This window comes from Actinia tenebrosa, unplaced genomic scaffold (assembly GCF_029948245.1).
Source record: "Actinia tenebrosa isolate PJP-AT-01 unplaced genomic scaffold, QUT_ActTen_1.0 PGA_scaffold15__27_contigs__length_11533743, whole genome shotgun sequence".
Lineage (NCBI taxonomy): Eukaryota > Metazoa > Cnidaria > Anthozoa > Actiniaria > Actiniidae > Actinia > Actinia tenebrosa.
The window spans coordinates 1,057,661-1,071,603 of record NW_028292575.1 but is presented as its reverse complement, the minus strand read 5'-3'; the positions used below and the strand labels follow the sequence as shown (position 1 = coordinate 1,071,603).

At 34.9% G+C, this 13,943-nt stretch overlaps 1 protein-coding gene and 1 long non-coding RNA gene across 2 annotated transcripts; one reads left to right on the top strand and one right to left on the bottom strand.

Moving 5' to 3' along the window:
- The first annotated feature begins 58 nt into the window (after positions 1–58).
- On the top strand, positions 59–3,845 carry LOC116290292 (uncharacterized). Its single transcript, XM_031697294.1, has 2 exons — positions 59–209; positions 2,305–3,845. Exons 1-2 carry the CDS (start codon positions 117–119, stop codon positions 3,091–3,093), a joined length of 882 nt encoding a protein of 293 aa, XP_031553154.1. The 5' UTR covers positions 59–116; the 3' UTR covers positions 3,094–3,845.
- A 2,300-nt stretch (positions 3,846–6,145) lies between these two features.
- LOC116290293 (uncharacterized) lies at positions 6,146–8,017 on the bottom strand. The gene is made up of 2 exons (XR_004196436.1): positions 7,838–8,017; positions 6,146–6,504 (listed from the first exon to the last, which is right to left on the bottom strand). It is a non-coding gene; the product is annotated as an uncharacterized LOC116290293 (long non-coding RNA).
- Positions 8,018–13,943: the final 5,926 nt, after the last annotated feature.

Here is a 13,943-nt window from a genome sequence, read left to right as displayed (position 1 = left end):
CCTACTTCTCTCGACCAATCAGGATCGTTCCCGCTTTTATTTGTAATGCAAATTAATTTATTCATTGACTCGTCACGGGCATTATTCCAAATTTACTCAAACTCGAACTTGTTATCATGGGGTCGTGTTGTGGAGCTTTGTGCAGAGAATTAGACATCAGAAACCTTGGTTTGAAGTTCCATGAACCTAGAGCGTTCAGTGAATCCCCGGTAAGTAAGATAAAATATTATTTATTAACATTTTTAACTCAAAGTTTTGGCGGTTGATGGTAGCAACTGAGCGTGAAGTTCGAATATCCGGATGGATCATCTTTGAGTGTTTTTGTATCGGAATTTCTTTAAAATTTCTTCTTATTAATGTTTCCTTATCCTTCTAAACACTCATTTATTAAGTCTTAAAGCTTTTAATACAGTTAAGACTATAAAAAGTAGTTGTTTTAAGAAATGGTTCGGTTCTAAAGCTGTTGTGGTGAGCTTATGTTGTCGTGAAAAGGTCAACCGAGTCGTAAGAAAATCAAAATAATACCAACATAGAAACAGCAAAAAATGTTCTTAATATACAAATTCAGCGTAACTCAGTAGCTGGGAAAGGATTTCACTGATTGTACAAAGCGAGGGGAAGCTAGAAGAACTTGGAGAACTTAGAAATTAAAATTCATCTAGTTATTCAATCAACCAATCAAGTGTTACACAGATTTCCTCTTTTGATTTTTATGACACTTTTTGGCGTTTTCCCCCCGACTCTTATTACCAAAACCAAAAACGTTTACAGCTACTTTAATTCTGTAATTTACCTGTTATTTGTCTTTCGCGATGATTCCTTGTGGAATTAACTACTTTGGAATGAAAATTTCAAGTAGTTTTGAAAACATTATTGATCTAAACCTTGACATGCATAAGTGCATCTCATGCATCATCATGCTCAAATCATTACATAATGTAAAGATTTTCAATAAAAGTCACACAAACTATCTCTATAAAAGCTTGAAAATTTGACAAACATTCCCTTTCTGTCTAATTATGCACTTTTTTGCTTGATTATGGTAAATATATCACTCAAGTATAGCACACAATATAGCTATCTCAACCAGCTAATGTGCATTGATATTAAAGGTTTTTGCATGTACAAGTTTGGGATATAATTTCCCTAAATTATTTAAGATAATAAGATGAATTGTCGATACAAAACCTTGCAAATCAACTAAGGTCCTATCTCACTATGGTGAAGAACTGCTTTCTACAAACAACTCCCTTAAAATCAAATTTAATTCCTTTACAAGTGGGTGACTTTGGGTATAATCCTCGGCATATTCCTCTGAAACTTGGTTATTATAATTTAGGACAGAAAAATATTATTGTCTTAGCGTTCAGGTCCTATAAAAGCAAAACAAATTTACCCAGGAAAAATTTCAGAAATTTTGATGGAGTAACTTTGATAATATATTAATGAAGGTGGTCATCCAAGCATTTCTTGAAGTTGTTGTGACCAACTTTTTAAAGTCAAATATCAGCTAACTGCTTGATACAAAAGCTTCGCCAAAACAAAAAAAATACAATGATTACCATTATTTAATCACTGAATACCGGCATCCCATCCCGACAGATATTTTAGTTATTTACTGAAGGGTTAGAATACTGAACTAACAATAGGAAAATCTTTTAAATCTTTCTTTCTTTGTCATGCTAATTTTTTTGCTACTCCATTAAAACAAAATTCCTTGGGGATAATTGGAAAGTGAGCAGCCTGTTCAATAAGAGATCCTGACTATGGTCTGTCGTTATTCACCATATTATCCCTTTCCACTATAACAAAATTGTTATAAATGCATGTGTTCCTATTTGCGGTATTACAACAGTGCATTCTTTAGTTTGATAAATTGTACTTGACTATGATAACCTTAACTGAACTTCCCAGTGAAAACAAAATAGCTTTTTGAAATTTCCATTTTTGATTTTTTTAGCTTGATGGGATCCCTGTGGGTTTGCTTTATGAGTTTCATGCAACGTCTTAAAATCATAGTAAAAAGAAGCATACAGTGGATCAAATCTAATGTTATGAATAAAGGATGCATTACATGCCAGCATACTGCTGACTGGATAAGTGTATGTGCTATGTACAGACATACGACTACATGCATATTGATGCATGCATGAAACATCAGTAAAACTACTTACAAGAACTGAAGTTCCAAATTCTCTCTCTTCCCCTTATAGTGGATCACATAACAGATCCCCAAGTCTTTAATAGGGTTTTGGGCCCACTTGTGAGCCATTTCTTGTTTCTAATGTCTTTCCATTCTTTTAGGCCTTGCCTCTGCCACTGTTCATCTTCTATAGAGCTTTCCTTGGATCTTTTTTTGTTGCTGCTTATGTCTATGTGGTTCTTGAATACCAGTCATATCTCATCATCCTGCACTTTGCCTACTGGAGTTTAGCGTTTGTAGCATTATACTTCATATTCGGATGCTTGACTTCAATATGGCAGTTGCTTTGTGGCAGTTCCCTTGTTCAATCTTCTGAGGGTACTTCAAAGACCTCTGGATATCATTTTCTGGAGCATCCATTGGGTGATACATCATGTGCGCTAAGGCCTGGGGAAAGGGATGATGACAAAGATTTATCACGAAAATTACCAAGATTGAACCTCCTGGCCTGGCATCATGAGGTCCTCTGGGTCCTTAATTCCATCGCTGCTGACACCTCTGTCGTCGTTCTGGTAGCTTACTTTTCTTTCTGGTTTCACGGCCTCCATTTTACAATAGCGGGCTACATTGACTTAGTCCAGCACATTGCACCGTTTTTGGTCATGTTCATCGATTCGTTCGTTCATGGGTTCCCTGTGCGTCTGTTGCATGTGATCTATGCCAACATATTTGGTGCTGTGTATGTAGTTTTCACAATCATTTATATTCTAACGGAGGTGCCCGATCTCAAAGGCAACCCTACGACCTTCCCTTCATTGGAGTTTGGCAACACGCCTATCATCTACACTGCATGGTTGGCTGTTTATATTGGAGTTGGATTCTTAGTGGCACAGCTATTCTTCTATCTCATGTACAAGATAAGATGCGCACTTATCAAAAGTGGCGAATAAGAAAACCAAACAATGACAATAATGAATTAAATTCCACAATGCATGTAAAAAGAAGGTTTCCATGGAAACAGAAAAGTGTCCCAAAATGAAAAAAAGGTCATTAAGAAATTGAACATTTTCTTGGTAGTTATGTTAAATTTAGTTAGCAAGCCTCAATCGAGAAGACTTTTGAAATATTCCCCACCCTGTCAGCCAAGTTTCTTTTCATTCCTGCTAAAGGTCAAAGCAAGTAAAATTTCTATGCCATTTTTTGCAAGGCTGACACTAACCAATCAAGAAACTTGTAATGACGTCATTGTACATTAACCTTTCTTTGCACTCAGGCAATGGTTCAAAGTTATGATAGTATTGATACAAGTAGGATTTCATGACACTAATTTATAAAAATAATTAAATGCTTTTTTCGAATTTCATTAATGAATCATTTATTAATCATAACGAGTAGCCACCTTCACAATTTGCTGAGCCATCTTGAAACTTTTTGAAGAAGTCAATTTACAGAAACTTTTCAAACTCTAGCTAGGAAGATGCCTATCTAAAGCACAGTGTACTGTAGATTTTATGTTCAAAATCATTGTTTCTGTCTTTTGTAATAAATGCACAAAGTAAACCATAATATAATAGCAATATGATGACGTCACTTGCTACCAGAATCCCTTGCAGAATTCCTTATCACAAAAGAATGTTGTGAAAGAAGTATATAATGCCAGTGTAAAATTGTATTTGTAATAAAAATGTTTCGCTGTTTTAAATGCATTAATAATATTCTAATAATCTAATGGGAATTTTTCAGTTGTATGCTACTGCAATTTTCATAAAACATGCGAACTCTCTGTGTCTCCAAGTTGCACGCTGAAATTTGGTTTTTCGCTGCTGCTGGTCAAAAATATGAAAGGTACTGATCGATTAGGTTTGATTGACGACAGCAAAAAACCAAATTTCAGTGTGAAGCTCGCAGACACAGTTCGCATGTTTATGAAAATTGCACTGCAATTGAATTAGGAATTTAGTGCTTTATTTTCGTAGAGAGGAAAAGCTTAATCTTAGGCCACTAATTTTGAAAGGGGAATATATTTGAGGTCATAGCTTCGGTCAATCAAGAATAGATTAAAATTCCTATTTAACTTGCATTCCTTGTAGAACATTCTGAAGAAAACTGTCGGCAAAACAACGAAAAAACTTGCTGTAAACACCGACGTTTTTTTTAGAAACTCAGTTATCGCGAAAGCAGCTTGTCTGTAGACATAAACAATATTGTCAGATTGGTAAAGGGAGACGAGACTATTATACTGACGTTGCTATTTCCGATGTTTTATCGTGTAACTGGGTTCTTTCACGAACGTAAAGTTTTGTTTACTTTTCACTAAAAATAGTCAAGGAATGAGATTTGTTAATTTTTTTCTCATTTCTCTTTTTTTTTTCTTTTCTTTTTTTTTTTTTTTCTTCCTTCCTGGTTTACCAAAGTCATTTTTCTTATTTTCCCTCCATTTTAACTCTTCTTCTCTTCCTCCGCATCCTCGATTTTACTCATTTATTTAATAATTCTTCTTCTTTTTCTTCTACACCTTCTCCCCCTTCTTCTTCTCGTTCTCGTTCTCTCTTCATTCTCCTTCCTTTTTCCTCCCCACTAAATTTTCTTCGCTTTCTATTCTTCTCCTTCCTCTTCATATACTCGTCGTCGCCATCACGATTATCTTCGTCTTTATCAACATCCTCTTTTTCACCATCATCATTCCTTGCCCATTAAAACTTGAATCGTTTCCGCGTTTTCCCCTCTCTTTTCCTTTAACATTATGTAACTTTTTTCATGACTATCAATAACATATCCTCACAATAATTGGTCTCTATCTATTCCACTTCACTTTTCCACACAGTACGAATTAATGAGTTCTTGTCTACATCCTACTCATTTGCTCAAGAGGCAATCAAGAGGTTCAAGAAATTTCTCAAGTTGGTTATTGACGATTGTTTATTACACAAAGCGTTTTAACTAAGCGAACTCTTCAAGATAATCTTTCTAAAAGCGTCTTGTAAATTAATTTCTCAAGTAGTTTTTTTCTCGAATTCTCTCTCCGCTAGCAAATATAACGTTACCACCTTCTGCAGTGCAACTACATTAACAACAAGGCAACCCAAACAAATTATAGATTTATAACATTCTATTGTTTAAATAATCAATCGTGATTGGCTTATTTATATGAACATTTTTTGGGGTAGTCTTAGGCCTACCGTCCACACTAGTCCGGGCGAATCCAGAACAATTCTTCACCGAAAACGAATTTTTGAAAAATTTGAAAACGCCGGCCAGCCGTATTAATAGTGTGGACGGAGAACATTTCGTATCCAAAATTTTTCGAATACGATGACGTCATGATTGTCATGGGAACATGGCGGGAAGGCTAAAAATTCACCGCGGGCTCAATTTCAGCTTCGATGCACATTCTCAGATGTGCAATAAAGCGTCTTTGCCACCTCTGATCGGACTAGTGTGGACGCGAAACATTTTATCCGTTTTCATGTGTGGACGGAAAACTTTATTTTCGGTTTCGGTGTGAAAGTTGCGGATTCAAATTTATTCGGCATAGTGTGGACGGGGCCTTAGTTGGTGTAGTCGAAATGTATGTTTTCCATTTTTAATAAAGATTATTTTCAGTTCCTGAATGAATTATAACGAGCTTATCATTTGCTAATCAGTTGAGCGAAAGGTTGAGATTTGAAAGTTGAAACAAAACGTACCTCTTGGGGGAAAAATTGAAATCGTAAATTCGAAGTAAGCCGGCATTTTCTTAAGGCTTTTTTTCAGGCTACCCTTACTTTAATAGACACTCATAAAGCGCTTATTTTATTCACTTTCTCTTTTGTTTTCTTGTCTTGCCTTCTCTTCTCTTCTCTTCTCTCTTCTCTTCTCTTCTCTTCTCTTCTCTTTTCCTTTACCTCCTCCCTCCTCATAACTTCTCTTTATTTTTTTTTATATCAGTTCAAACAGTTCGTTCGGCCAGTTGACATCATAATAAATAACCCATCTTTTTAATGAATAACCACACACAACATGTTCGTTAGCTTTGCCAATTTATTAAATATTTATTTATTTATCATCCATTTCGATAATATTCCATTTATTTCAAGACACCATATCTGACATTCACGATTGTGCACCACACCTAGGTTACATTTTTCTACAATAAGCAGCAGGACACGCTTAAATATACATGAATTGTCACATAGTTGTCGTTCATTCTCGCTCTTTCCCATTCATGCTATTTGTTCTAATGTTAGTTTGTATTCGGAGTCGGGTCCATTTTTTTAGTTCTTTAAAAGAGGTGAATCTGAGTCTTCAGCGCTTCGTTTAGCGGATGCTTGAACACAGGCCTCCATTGTGATTCTACAGACTCTTTCAAAGGCTCGTTCAACCTGGCAAATAGATAAAGTGAAACGCAAGGTTAAATTTAATAGAATATTCACGATTTCGCTTAAGTCATGATTTTGCGCAGACACATTAAGTCCAGTACTCTAAATATAATCAATCTGTTTTACACTTAGCTCGGAAATCGTTGTCAAAAAAAAAAGCTCAGTGATTTAGACCCAAAAATAAAGACTTGAAACTGGTTGAGCAACTTCTGGTTTCCCATTGATTAGGCTAAATCTTACGAATATAAATAACTAACTTCAAGATTTAAATATCGGCCCTCTGAACATTAATATCACATTAGAAATACATCGAGTATCTGATATCATTAATCGTCACTAACTACGGAACTATCCCGCAAAACATCAAAGATGTCTCCGTACAATGAACTATGGGATCTTGCAAATGACTTCTCGAGGTTTCCCCCACTCGCTATGTTAAGTGCAAATATGTTTCCAAAACACTTCTCTTGACATTTAATACTCTGATTCTTTGTTAATTATTAAAAACACCCTTGGCTTTAACAACTTGACGTTTGTAAGATATGTTTTTCGACATCTGTTAACGTTGAAGCTTAATGGTAAGTGAGGTGGATTTGCGCTCGCAATATCTTGGACCGTTGTTTTGTCTCTATACTTGCCCAAAGAAATTTAATTTATTCCTCATCTTCTATTCTTATTCTTCTTTTCTTTTTCGTTCTTTCTTTCTTTCTTTTCTTTTTCTTTTTTTTTTTTTTTTTTTTTTTTTTTTTCCTTCTCTTTTTACTCTGATTCTAGTCATATCTTGTTTGTCTACTGACTTCGTAGATCTTCAAAATTTCTATCAAACAGTTTACCTGAACTATAGGCACTCTTTTATAGTTTTTTTCCTGCATTTTAATTATAGCCCCGACAAAAAGAAATATAGCATGTATGAAGGTCTTAAACGAATTACAAAAAAAGATTTTTAAAACTTTGTGAAAATATAGAGAGAAAAAATTATGCATCGGGAAATTCAGATAATCGGATAGAAATACAGACTGGCATGATTTTAAACGAGAATAGTTTAAGCAATCTTTGCGACAAAAAAAATGCATCCGATAAATATGCCACACGTTGAGTGCGAAAGCAATAGTGAAAGGAAGATAAATGAAGAAAAATACTCATGAGTTAGAAAATTTCTTAAGTTAAAGTTTTCCTTCAAGATTACTTAGTACTTGTCACCGAGTATCATGTTTAAGATTTCACTGAATTGATTAAGCACTTAAGATAGCAAGCCTTAGAGCTGTTTTGAATCGTAACGATCTAAAACAGAGACTTAACTAGACGAAAACAGGAGTTAAGATATGAAGTAAGTTACCTTGTATTGTCGTTTACCAACATTACCAATACCAGCAGTAAATGCATCAGATTCTCTTGGGTATAGGGCGATGACCAGAAGTGCTAATACTAGGAGAGCAGCCTTCATTTTGAATATAGGTATGAGTGAATGCACAAGTCTAGATATGTTGTTCGATGGTTGTGTTTAGGACTGAAAAGACTGTGTATTTATAAGGCGGTCGGTATCAAAAAGTGGGAGGACACTTCCTATTTTGTGTTAGTATTCAATTACTTTTCTGAGAGATCTGTCCGGCGAAAACGTCAACACAAGAGGCCTAAAGATCAATTACAAACTGCAATATAACATCTGCACATTTATCTCCTCTTTTTTTACAGATTTCTAAATTGAACTTGTGGGGTATAAAAGATCATTTTGGCGGCTTTCCATTGGTGGAGGCTGCTGCCTTAAGTCCTAAATTGCTCAATTAGGTGGAAGAATGTCCACTAGCTTTTGTTTAGCTTCGAGAGCAACGGAAATTGGGCTCGAATATACAACCTCTGTGCACTCCAGTTCATCCTGAAAAAAAAAACAACATAATATGACGACACATTTTATGTTCCCCTATTTTTATGTCCCCACTATATCAAAACATCAAACTTTTTCTCGTAAATTTTTTATCTACAATTTTTTTAATATTTTTGTTATGAATTACTCTTTAATACGAAAAGTATTAAGAAACAATCCCCAGGAAAGTAAAAATTTAATAAGATTTAGGTTATCGTAAACTTAACCAATTAAGCTCAAATGTTTTACTTTTAAACGGATTTGACATCGAAGTTAAAAGAATTCCATTTGGATTGTTTGCATTGTGTTAACTAATGGTCTTTGTAAAGACCCATCCCTTTAGAATCTTTTTTATTTCATTTCTAATTGCAGTTTGCACTGTGTATTATTGTAACCTACCTATTACCAAAACAGCGAAACAAAACAAAAGACGTTTATTTCAATCTAAGTTTTGTGTGTGTTTAAAAAAAAAGATTTTGGTGATGAGAAGCGTCTTGATTATTTTTAGATCATCTAAAAGAAAGTTAAATCCAACGTTAAACCTAGAGAAGGAATTTTATTCAAGCATCTTAATCTTAATCTCATAATTATACTGAGTTTTGAACTGTTTTTTAAGGTCTTTATTTTTATCTTCTAGTGAAATTGTTTTGTTTTTAAGATTAGGTTAATGTTGATAAAATATCGAGAAAAAAAGAGAAAAACAGTGCTTTGTTTTGTCAAATTTATGTCATGTTCTCCAAATTATTTTGCGTTCAGTAATAAGTTAGTTTTTTTCATCCATCCATCCATCCAGAAAATCTCACCCATTCGATATTGTAAGTACGCCAAGTTACAAGATCTCAAATTTCTTGTTAGTCGCCTTAGGAATTAAAAATATAAATCCGTTTGTTAATTTCAAATTAGGTGATATAAGCCCAACACGTGAGGATTGACACTGATGGACAGCAGTTATTAACTACCCACATAACTACTTAGATGTCGATGCTTGAATTTGTCGCACCGAACGGAACGAAAGCCACAGGAAAGAAAAGCTAATCGATTGAAATGTTTGAAGCAGTGAAAAACTATTATCCACCTGTTGGGGGGTCGATTACTGGTCTCAGCAATTGCCCACGAGAATGTATAGGTAGATTGGAGTAATAAACAAATGTATTGATTGCGAAATTGGTTTAGGTTATAAGGAACAATAACGTCACATAGATACGTTTGATAAAGATGCTTGTAGAAATACAATTTAATTGGAGTATATATACGTTTGCCAAGAAAAAGGAGGTGGTTAGAATAGGAGTTTAAGAAGAAGGCTTTGCTTAAAGAAATTAATGGGATTTCGATCCATTGGGATCAGTATATTTTCTTCTCTCTCTCTCTCTCTCTCTCTCTCTCTCTCTCTCTCTCTCTCTCTCTCTCTATTAATCATATTTTCTTTCTTTCTTTAGAAACAATACTTGCTTGGGAAAAAAATGTCATTAATTGGAATTGGTAATTAAAGTCTCTCGTTTTCTCTCTTTTTCTTTTTCTTTTCTTTTTGATTCTTTCTTTTACTATTTCTTTCTTCTTTGCACAATTTAAACATACTATTTCAAGAGACCATGCACTCGTGCGTATTTAAATCTTGTGTCTAGATCTCACGACGCAAAGTCGGAAAACGAATTCAAGTAAGTTAGTCCCGCTTATATTCCTGCTTTATTGCGGATCTGAACAAGTGCGTTAACCATAAGAGTAACCTATTGCTGAACTTGACAGAATGACAATTTCACTACGTAAACAAGGTTAAAATTTGAAATAAAAACGGTATCAAGCGCGCGCGTGATTTGCTGACGTATTTTATTGGTATTTCTCCTATCGACTTAGAAAGCGAGAAAATTCACAAATGTGGTAAAATACTTAAAGTTCACGCGTCTATCGTCATGTAACCAATCATCTGGCACCTGCTTGCGCATGCGCTAGAAGTGGATGAAAAATACACCGACTCATTCAACCATAGAACACATGAACTCGTTTAAAATAAAATACTGATGAAGGCTGTCACAAGCATTGCATAAGAAATTGAATTATAGTTTTTTTGCTCTGCGATTTCTTGTGTAAAGTTTTGTCTATGGTGTGTTAATGTGTGGGTGTTTTTTTATTTGAAAATTTTCTTATATATACGTTTTGTATATATTTTTTGTACGTTGATGTGTAAGATATGTGAATTTTTCATGCATATCTTGTGTGTATAATTATTTCGCGCGCTTTTTCGTGTGCTTTGACCATAATAAACGATCAACGCTGACAAACAAAAATGAGACTTCAAACTCTTCTCTCAATCATTATATAATGGTTAATCATACGGCTGACGGCTTCCTTCCTGGAAGCAAATGAATATAACCCATCCGGCAAGTTTGTTACCGTGTTGAATCAAGAAAATTGGTTGCAAGTTTTCACGTCACAATAAATGAGACTTCAGTTGCAGGCTTGCCACCTCCTTAGTTTGTCGTATGTACTGAGAACAATCGTGAGAGATTTTCACAGGTTTTCCTAGTGGTACTTGTTCAATAATATTTCTTTTAAAAGGCTTCTTCAAAATATTTTTAAAATCTGATTAAACAATATACCAGCTACTATATGCCATCTAAATACTAAGTAAAATTAGACAGATATTTTTGAATGTGTGAAAAAAATTAGTCTTGTTTTTACAAATTCTCACTCTTGGTTTACAGTATTGACAGTTTAGAATTCTGACTTATGAAAAAAATGTAGATCATTAAGTCTAGAGTTTCCTCATAAGCCTCTGATTGACAACGAAAATTTTGGTGAAATTTTGTTTGTCTTTCTTGCAGCTGTTCCTAACTGCAAAAGGTTTCTTTTAAAAGCTTATAAAAGTCTAAAAATTCAGTACAGCATTTTACTTTGTTTTGTTTTTTGTTTTGTTTTGTTTTGTTTGTTTTGGGGTTTTTTTCGTTTCTGGTAATTTAATCTTTTTTTTTTTTTCTTTCTTCCTCTTTTCTTTTCTAGTTATTTCTTGCTGTTATTACTAATACTTATCTTCTTCTTTAGTTTTGTCTCGTTTCCTTCTCTCTTTCCTAATTTTTCATAATGATTTTACTTTTATTGTTCGTCTTAAAAGCATACAAAACAAAGATACAACCATCACGTATTTCTAGTTCACATCCAAGGAAAACAAAAGAAAGCTCTGAGTAATCGACTTGGCTCAAAAAACCTTCTTTTGCATCGTTTTCTTCAGGCTTTTATGACGCTTTCCTTAGGATCCCAGCTGAAGAATCGAATTAGAAACATCCAATTCATATATATTCTTTTCTCGTTTTTTATCACACATTGTCAGTAACAGAACGAAAGCTAGTTCTTAATTTAGACTAGTTTAATTGTGGCTATCGCTTTTAGCTGCGCACATATATGTGTCGAAACATTAAGTCTGTATATAACTAATATTGGTTCCCTTGCTCTTAAAATGGATTCTTGTCAGTGTTGAAGCTGTTTTTCCTTCAAACAGCGGCGGATCATGTGGCGCATGCGCATTTTTTTAATTCGAAAAACGATTCCAAGCTTGGTGTTTTTTGCCTTTGGAACTAGGGAAGGTTCAATCCATGTCATTTTTTTGGGAAGGTTTCCCTCTGTCTTCAATAATGTTTCCATACGTCTTCGTACACCTACACTCTCCCCAGTCCTCAATGACTCCACAGAAATTTTCATGAGAATTTAAAGAAAACTGTCCTTGTTTTTAGGAGAGTAGCATTTGATAGCCAGTGTCAACAAGCCTGTTTCCCTCGTTCCATGAACGATTTGGAATTAAAGTTCAAATCGATAAAAAAAATAACTAAACATTTATGGCTTGTTTCATCCAAAAATTCCGTTGTTAATCCTTTTCTGTAACTTTGTCAGCACTTATACATTATTACATTCGTCAGCTTTGTTTGCGAGTATTAAAAGTGTCACTTTTAGCGAATATCTTCCAAGTTGTCAGTACTCAGGTATACTTGGGGATATGAAATATGGAACTATTTTATCTACTTTTAGTTCTAAAGGGCTCTCGATAATAGACGTCAGTGTCTAGACACTGTGCTAAACACCATTAGTTTGTTTTCTTATTCTATTTTTATGCCAAGATTAGCATCTAGAGACTCGACATGCCGTGGGATCAGTGCCCTTTTTCCCTTGCTTGGCGTTGCTTCCCTAGTAGGAAATTTAAATGGAAAGGCCTCTCGTTTATACACCTCCTCGGTACGGCCATTTCCCATTTGCCTATTTGCCCATTTCAGACCACGTGTCATTCTGTTAAGGAAAAAAAAATTTGTTTGAGTTGTATGTATATTCATGTGTCTTCTCGTGTGCGACTGCTAAACAAGAAAAAATGATACTCTAGGTAATGACAAGAGGTCACGTGATTATCACGTAATATCGCCTTCATAACTCCAAATATGGATACCATTATTTAGATGCCCTTTTATCTTTTCAATGAAAACGAAATAACTCGGGCAACTTGGCACCAAGAGATAAGGTCAAGAGATTATGCGATATGAAAGCCTTGAACATATGGTCAATATTGTCTGGTTGAGCAGATATTCTTTTGGAGATAGATATTGAAATAAATTGTTCAAATAGGCACTTTATACGAATTGGATACTTAGTATTTTAGCGCGGGAGATGCGCTTAGCTTGGGATAAGTTACATACTTAGCAAAAACGGCTTACTTTTTTTGTTGATGAAGTGTTGAGCACCAAGCCCGTTGGCTGTGGGTGACCTCATTTACAGAATAAACTTCTATAATGATAATCGAGCAGCCATTGAAATCGTATAGAGTGAGTTTAATAATTTTTCATACGCTACTAATAGTTACAGCGCTTTAGCGAAACAAATATGACCAGCTTTCTGAGCATTTAAAGACGACGGAATCCTTAGAGACGCACGGTTGACTTTGATCTGACGAACGGAGCAATGATCAGTACTTAAAAGCCTTTGAGATAAAACTGATGATTGATTAATAAACTGATACACAGGGATATCCAGATAAAGTTAATATATTATTGATAATATCTACTATTATCGATTTAAAAGTAATATCTAATATCGTAAAAAGGAGATGTGTAGTTGTCGAAATAACTAGATGATATAGCAGAGACATTAGAACATTTACATGACCGTTAACGACGTTCTCCCCCATGCAACCATGGCAACCATTAATAGACCGCGGTTTTCTCAAGTCGCGTGCGCATCCAATATCGTACCCAGAGCCTGCGTTTCTTCTGGCCTGCGGCGAAGAACGAGGGCTCTGGCATAATCCATTTTTTGAGACCAAAATTTCTTGGACTTCCAGTATAAGAGCGCATGCGTTAAAAGACTTGCAAAAAATAAAAAATATGTTCCCGATTTCTAATTCTTATTTCGGATCGGAAATAAACACAGAACTCTGTTTGAAAGCATGATTTTCAATGATTAAATTTAACCTCCCGAAAACTGCGCATGCGTCAAAAGTGGATTATCCCGGAGCACTCGTTCTTCGTCGCAGGCCAGAAGAAACGCAGGCTCTGGGTACGAGATTGGTGCGCATCCAACTTGACGGGCCACAAAACTGAAAAGCGCAAAC